General features: G+C 49.0%; 1 protein-coding gene across 1 annotated transcript; it reads left to right on the top strand.

The window, feature by feature from the left end:
* Positions 1–372: 372 nt before the first annotated feature.
* DMRT3 (doublesex and mab-3 related transcription factor 3) lies at positions 373–6,426 on the top strand. The gene is made up of 2 exons (XM_088539846.1): positions 373–775; positions 5,462–6,426. The coding sequence occupies exons 1-2, from the start codon at positions 373–375 to the stop codon at positions 6,424–6,426; spliced, it is 1,368 nt and encodes a 455-aa protein (XP_088395972.1).
* Positions 6,427–7,786: the final 1,360 nt, after the last annotated feature.

Genomic DNA, 7,786 nt, shown 5'->3' with positions numbered 1-7,786 from the left:
AAAAAATAAAGTAAAATAAAAATAAAAATAAATGATATAAGTAAAGTAAAATAAAGCAAAAGGAGCCGCAAAGCGTGTGCGCAAGCGGCAGCAGCGGCGCGAGCCCGAGCCGGGCTCTTGCTCTCGCCTCCGGGAAAACTTTGCCAAAACTTCGACCCGGGCGACCCGAGCGGCTGCGGCCGGTGCCGGGTCCACCCCCCGCGCTCCCAAACGCGGTGCCCCGCGCGGGGGGGCGCGGGGGTCGCGTCCCGCCCCCCCGGGGCCGCAGGGGGCGGGCGCGGGGCGGTGCGCGGGGGCGGGCGGCGCCGCCGCGGGCAGCAGGAGGCCCCGCGTCCCCGGGCGCGGAGACGCGCGCGGAGCCTCCGCGCTGCCATGAACGGCTACGGCTCTCCCTACCTCTACGTGGGCGGCCCGGTGTCGCCGGCGCCGCGGGCGCCGCTGCAGCGGACGCCCAAGTGCGCGCGCTGCCGCAACCACGGGGTGCTCTCGTGGCTCAAGGGCCACAAGCGCTACTGCCGCTTCAAGGACTGCACGTGCGAGAAGTGCATCCTCATCATCGAGCGGCAGCGCGTGATGGCCGCGCAGGTGGCGCTGCGCCGGCAGCAGGCGAACGAGAGCCTCGAGAGCCTCCTGCCCGAGGCCCTGCGCGCCCTCCCGCCGCCCGCGGGCAGCGCCGACGGCCCCGCGCCGCCTCCGCCGCCGCCGCGGGGCCCCGCCGAGCTCTCGGCGCTGCGCTGGGCGGCCGAGCAGCCCCCGCCGCCGCTCGCCAAGGCAGGTGAGGCCGCCGCGGGGCCGTCGGGGGGCCGGGGGGCCGCGCGGAGCCCCCGCTCGACGGGGCGCGTGTCCCGGGGCGGGCGCCGCCGTGTCCCGGCGGGTCCTGCGCTCCGCGCGGCCGGGAAGCGGCTTCGTCCCCCCGCGCTGTCCAGCGGCCCGCGGGGGAGCCTGGACGCGGCTCGCGCCTGAGGACGGGGCCGCAGCCCCGGGGAGCAGCGGCGTTTTGAGTGCGGAACCGGCGGGAACCGTTCATTCCTTTTTTTTTTTTTTTTTTTTTTTTTTTTTTTTCCTAAAGCCGCTGCTCCTGGTCCCCGGTCCCCGCGAAGCGGTCCGGAGCCCCCCGGGGGGAAACGCGTTGCGGACGAGCCCCGTCGAGCGGATACAAACCGGCCTCTAGAGCCGCCTTCCCTCGCTCAGCAACTGAGCGTGGAATTAAAACGTTCCGCCGGCAGCCAGGCCATCCTGGGAAAAGCCCGTTCCACAGGGAAAAAAAAATAAACGCGCAATTTCAACGAAATTTTAGGTATATAATTCCGCAGGGAAGAGCCAATAGCGGCTCCCTGCAGGGCTTTGCTCCATACGGCTCTGCTCCGGACTCTGCCCCTCCTCTGGGACGCGGGATTTACTTCCCCTGGAGTGAAAATTTGGGGCGAGGAGGAGCAGCATCCGTGCGCGGTTCTTATCCTCTCGCTGTTCCCAGCCCCTCTGCCTGGCATGGTGCTGCTGGGATCTTAATGAACAGGAGGTGAGTGGGCAACATTTCCAGCCGATTTTCTCCCTCAATCCCCCAAATTCTGGGATTTTGGGGTCCCCAGGATCGAGCGCAGGGAAAGGCGGGGGTGGGGAGGGGGCAGGAAAGACAAAGAAAAGCAAAACAAACAAAATAATAAAGATTCCAGTATTCCCCCGCCTCATATATATATGAATATATATATATATATATATATTTATTTATTTATCCGTCTTGGCTCCATCCAAAAAGTGAAACGAACTCCGTGAGCAGGATATAAATCTGACGAGGAGGAAGGGTATCGATTCACGCGCCCAACTTTTCTCCCCCCTGATATATGAACTTCCCAGCTTAAAAGATTACAGTAATCACGGGAGGACAGTGTGAATCGAATCTGATAGCAATAACTTTTAGGGGAAGGTCAGGCTCAAGTGAAATGTTTCCAAGCAACAGGCGTTTTGTTTGCAAAATACAATCAAAGTGTATTGATGAAAGATTCTTCCCTGCCAGCCAGTCAGCACTTTCTACTAACAGCTTTACAGGCAGAAAAAAAAATAATAATAAGGAAAGGAAAGGGTGGGAAAAAAAGAAAGGGAAAAAAGGAAAAGAAAAATAAAAGAAAGGAAAAGGAAAAAAAGGAAAAGGAAAAAAATGAAAGGGGCTAAAGAAATAAAGGAGAGGAAAAAGGAAAGAGAAACAAAGGAAAGGAAAAAAAAGAAAGGGAAAAAAGATTAAAAAACAAAAAAGAAGAAAATGGAAGGAAGAGAGTAACGGAGCAGGTTTTCATGAATCCAGCACCGCTCGCGGCCGAGCAGACCCCAGCAGACCCCGGGTTGTCCCGATCCCTGTTTTGGGAGTGAGGCCAGTGTCTCCTGGGCTCGGAGACCCTCTACGCTCCCCTTGCTCCTCCACCCACGGCCAAGGGCCATTTACCGCCAGACCCTACTCATTTTCACCCAAACGAGAGCTCCGAACCAACTCTCTTCCCGCTGCCCCAGCCACCCGTATGAAAGACACCGTTAGGATGCAAAATGCAATTATTTGCTCCCCCAATCCGTCCCATTTCTAGATCATCTCTTGGAAGATTATCCCCTGCGAGATGGAGATTTCCCGGTAGGATCAGATAAGTTTGTTTTAACCAGCATCTGCCCGCCAAAATAGGTTATTTCCTACGGCAGGACTGACAGAAAGCTGTTAAAAATAACATAAAAAATAAATTAATAATAATAACAGTAACAAAACGCCTAGAAAGGACTACTTGTGTTATCCCAGAATAATTCCTCCTATTCATGTCATACGCCGAACTTTGGAGCACTCGTCATATCTCTCATAGTAGTAGTTTTCACGGCTTGCAAAAGATTTATACGATGCAACGTGGAGTCTTTTGTTAATTAGAGTTCTTCGTGCAGAACAACAGTCTCCGTTTCAGTTTGAAAACTGTCACTAGCTACCCAGGAAACACCCGAGATCTTTAAATGTAAGGAAGAAAGTCTACTGTGATTTTTTTTTAACTCGCAAGTTTTGCATGACCTCAGCTTTATGAGGCTTTTGAATAGCTCTAGGGTCAGTCCATGCTAATAATAGGAAGGGGGGAAATAGCAGATATGCATGAGATCCAAAAAACCGGGGTTACACGGGAAAAAAAAGAAAGAAAGAAAGGAAGAAAAAAAAAAAACTCCTGACAAACCTCAGCGCAGAGCTCTTTTCACAGAGAATCAGCGGTGGGACTGTTAAGGAAACAAAATCGGATCCAAAGTATTAGATAAACTTTTCCGGGCAAGTTATTAACTTGAAGAGAACAGCCTGTCTCTCAGCCCTCGCCCCTTACAGTATTCACCTCATCTTCCTTAATATAGTATAAAGAAGCAAGGGGGGAAAAAAAGAGGTTTTAATTGCTCTGAATTTATAGCGCTTCTGTATGTTAGATTTTTATTATTTTAAGGCATTTTTTACAGTGAATACACAGAGTTCTTCCACTATTTGTGTGCGTAATATCTTACGAATATTCCCCACCGTTTTTATAAGTAAGGAGACAATTTTCCTAGTTTCCGCGGGGCCAGCAAACTGGATACTGCACACAGAACACTTTGAAATAGCTGCTAAACAAACAAACAGAATTTAAAAGGCGAGATTTCTTTCTGGAAAACAAACAAACAAAACCCAGTACATTTTCACGTGCAGACTGTGAGTAGTGCAAAAGCTACCTTTGGCAAAGAGAGGTAGGATGTATACTATCAGAAACGAGTATTTTTGTGCCGGAAAATACCGATTCTTGGGATTCGTAGGAGCTTTATGCACTTTGCGTGGTTTTTTTTCTGCACGTGCTGCTTCCACATTTCAGCGCCCACCTGAAGGCACTTGCCGGCTCTTTACCTTCCCACTGGAAGCGATAACGATTGCTACTTTGCGCCCCTTGTAAAACAAACCAACAAAGAAAGAAACCCAACCACGGTATTTTCAGTGAAAAACGCTTTTTTTGTTGTTGTTTTCTCTTCTTTTTTCTTTCTTTTTTTTTTTTTTTTTCCCGGCACTCTCTTGCGGCAGGGGGACCGTGGGGGAAAACGGGGCCGCGGAGGGGTGCGGAGAAGGGAAGCGAATAATTGCACCAAAAAGGCGGAGGAAATAATATTAATAATAATAACAACAACGAGATTCAGATTAAAACCGTGCCCATGGGGGAAAACCGCCGTTTTATTAAGAACAGCGTTTTGTTTAAGCCGCTGAAATCCCGTTGTGCGGGTTTCATCCCCTGAGTCTGGAAGACTGGGGAGATGCAGACTTTAGCACTACGGTGCTCTTCCAAGTCTGATTTTTTTGAAGCCAAGACTCATAAGGGTATTTCTATTGAGAACGGTAATTACTCAGGGCTTTTCGGGGCCTTTTTTTTTTTTTTTTCTCCCAAGGAGGTCTAATCTAATTCTTTTTTCAACATATGTTTTCTCCCCAGTGATACTTGTTATAAGCCAATACACATATATTGGAGATGCATAGTCGTCTTGAAATACATCCATCTTCATGTACCTTGTCTGGTAATATCTGGAGCAGTAGGGCAACCTTTTTAAGTTGAAGCAGGGGACTCTCTCTACCCTAAAAGCAGGGATGAGGGTATTTTGTTGTTCTCCAAGCCGTCCCGTAATCCTACTCTGGATGAGTTATCCCTTCCCTGGCTGTGAATTATTCTTAAAATCGTGGCTCTTGTTACAAGTGTGCTTCTATGAATGTGCAAAAGAAAAGCTGAGGAAGGAAAGATAACATGAACTCTCTCTCTCTCTTTTTTTTTTCCTCCAATTTATTTATTTATTTATTTGAGTAACATCTGAGCTATAGCCAGGTGTTACAGCTCCCTCAAATGGAGACACGTGTTAGCAGTTTTCTAGGGAATGTTTCCTGCTTTCCCCTTTTGCTGCTAAGGCATGAGTGAATTCCCAAGGATGCAAAGAAGTGCTTAAATGCATTGCCTTCTTTATAAAATACCCCCAGGAAATGTTATTGTTTCCCTTGCTTGTGCTGGATGCAGAGCAGGAGCCACACAAAAATGACATGGATGACCCAGCTCAAAGAGGAGGCAAGATTTGGATTTTCAGAAGAAAGATCCTCTTTCTCAATTCTCCTTCCATCCTCACCCTCACCTTTCCTCAGACACTGGTGCTTCATCGAGAGTTTGGAGCAGCACTGCTGAGAAAGGGAATGGCATCCTCAGGGAAAAGGATGTGAAAACTTACAAGAAAGATACACTGCCCACCTCAATGAGACAGTTTTGGTTGGTTTTCTTCTTCTGCTGAGAGAGTTTGTGGAGAAGTTAATTTAGCAGAATTTCCATAAAAGGATTTTATTTTCCTTTCTTTTCCTAGGTTCTTTATTTTATTTTTTGCTCTTCACTTTAATAAAAATGTATCTCAAAGCGTGTCCAGCTTTGGACCTCCCCGTGGTGATAACTCTTCTGCCATCTCTTTGCAGACATGAGTGAGGAGCGGTTGGGTGATGCTGGTGGAGCGGACAGCGCTGAGACCTACAGCGACAAAGACACAGACCAAAGGAGCTCCCCGGACATGAACAAAGCCAAATCCTGCTTCACCCCCGAGAGCCCAGAGATCGTTTCCGTGGATGAAGTTGGCTACGCGGTGCAGAAAAACGGCGGAAGCGCCGAGAGCCGCTCAGAGAGCCCCAAGTACCACCCGGAGCAGAACCACCTCCTCATAGAAGGTCCGTCCGGGACAGTTTCCTTGCCTTTCAGCTTGAAAGCCAACAGGCCTCCGCTCGAGGTGCTGAAGAAGATCTTCCCGACCCAAAAGCCGGCCGTGCTCGAGCTGATCCTCAAGGGCTGCGGTGGTGACCTGGTGAGCGCCGTCGAGGTGCTGCTGTCCAGCCGCTCTTCAGGAGCCAGCGGGGAGAGAAGCGCCGCAGAGCCCGACGGCCTCGTTTTGCCTCCCAACGGGCACCTTTTCGAGCACACGCTGAGCTCCTACCCCATCTCCTCCTCCAAGTGGTCCGTGGGCTCGGCGTTCAGGGTTCCCGACACGCTGAGGTTCTCCGCCGACTCGAGCAACGTGGTGCCCAACCCGCTGGCCGTGCCCTTGCAGCACCCGTTCCCCCAGCCGCCGCGCTACCCGCTCATGCTGAGGAACACGCTGGCCAGGAACCAGTCCAGCCCCTTCTTGCCCAACGACGTGACCCTGTGGAACACCATGACGCTGCAGCAGCAGTACCAGCTGCGCTCGCAGTACGTCAGCCCCTTCTCCAGCAATTCCACCAGCGTCTTCCGGAGCTCGCCTGTCCTCCCCTCGCGCTCCGCGGAGGACCCCAGGATCTCCATCCCCGATGACGGATGCCCCATCGTGGCTAAGCAACCTATTTACACAGAAGATGAGTACGATGAAAGGTCCGACTCCTCCGACTCAAGAATACTCAACACATCTTCCTAGACTCATATTGGGCATGTGATAACTAAGTGAAACTCGCAGTACAGAGGAACTACTGGGCCCTAAGGGGAGGCACGCGTTCTCTACGAAACCCTTGCAATTGTGTTAAAAAGTGACTTTGCTTGGTACTGTACTGTAGCAATAAAAACATAACTTATTTAATTTCTTGCACTTCACTGGATAATGCCAAATAGCAATGCTCTATGATTTTAGTGCTGAGTGTGTATTCCAAAGGAAGACCCTGAAGCTGCCAGTTATGGGACTCTGGAAGATTCATAACGGAAGCAGAAGCTGAAGGTTTCCTTTACCTAAACTCAGAAAAATGGGGATGTTAAAATAGAATACTTGAATGCTGTTTTATTAGAGGGAACTCCTCAGGACATAAGAAATCAAACAAAAGTAGTCCAAATACAAATGGACTAAAACAGGGAACTTATACTGTCTTATACCAATAGTAATCCTCTCATTAAAAGAAAAAGCAAAGGAAGGATGCACATGAAACTAGCATGAACTGCTTCTGTGCTGCTTCAGCTTGGACACTTTTTAGGGAAATAATATTAAGAGTTATTCTTTTCACATGGCTAGGTCGAAACGTGTAATGTCGGTGTAAAACCAATTACAGCTGTGAATTGCATGAAATGTATTGTGAAATGAACACAAGATTAAACATTGTCAGGTTAATGTAGCATGCTAGGGACTCTAGAAAAATAAACTAAGACTGCGATCTTGGTTTATGTCATTTGTACTAGAGCAAAGAACATTTCTGAAGATAGAGGGCTGCTTAATCCTTGTCTGGAGTTAAGATGTCCAGTTCCAGTGACTGCAGTCGAGGGAAGCCAGTTTTTCCTGCTTCACGGTTCTGCTCCCTTGCTTGCAGCCAGCAACTGAGAGCAGGCACATCTTGCCATCAGGGAGACTCTGCTCTCTTGCATACAGGGACTTTCAAGCTCATTTGGGTAAACTGTAGCTTGTACAGTCTGAGTAAACAGATTAAAAGGCTGTTGAGATGCTTCAGAAGCAACCTTCTTTTTTTTTTTTTTTCATGTGCTGTAGAAGTAGAAAAAGGATATAGCATGTAATAGGAGGCATTTGCTTAAAATAATATTTAGCCAGGTGGCAACTTTCTTGTATCTGGAAAAAAATATGTTTTGGACAAGATACTGCATGTTTGCATGCATTGGTTCTGCTGCTTATCTTATACGTGTCAGAGTAACTTTAGGAATTGTTTCTGGTGAGGAATGCTGCTAAATTAATCATCTGCTTACAGGTTTGCTGAGCATTAAATGTCTTTTTTTTTTTTTTTTCCCCCAACCGTTCATGAATGACTACATTTGCCTTTCCCAAAACTCCTCTGAAGACAGGT

Source organism: Tinamus guttatus, unplaced genomic scaffold (genome assembly GCF_059628265.1).
Source record: "Tinamus guttatus ecotype Peru unplaced genomic scaffold, ASM5962826v1 Tinamus_guttatus_pri_ptg000050l, whole genome shotgun sequence".
Lineage (NCBI taxonomy): Eukaryota > Metazoa > Chordata > Aves > Tinamiformes > Tinamidae > Tinamus > Tinamus guttatus.
This window is presented reverse-complemented; position numbering and strand designations above follow the sequence as displayed.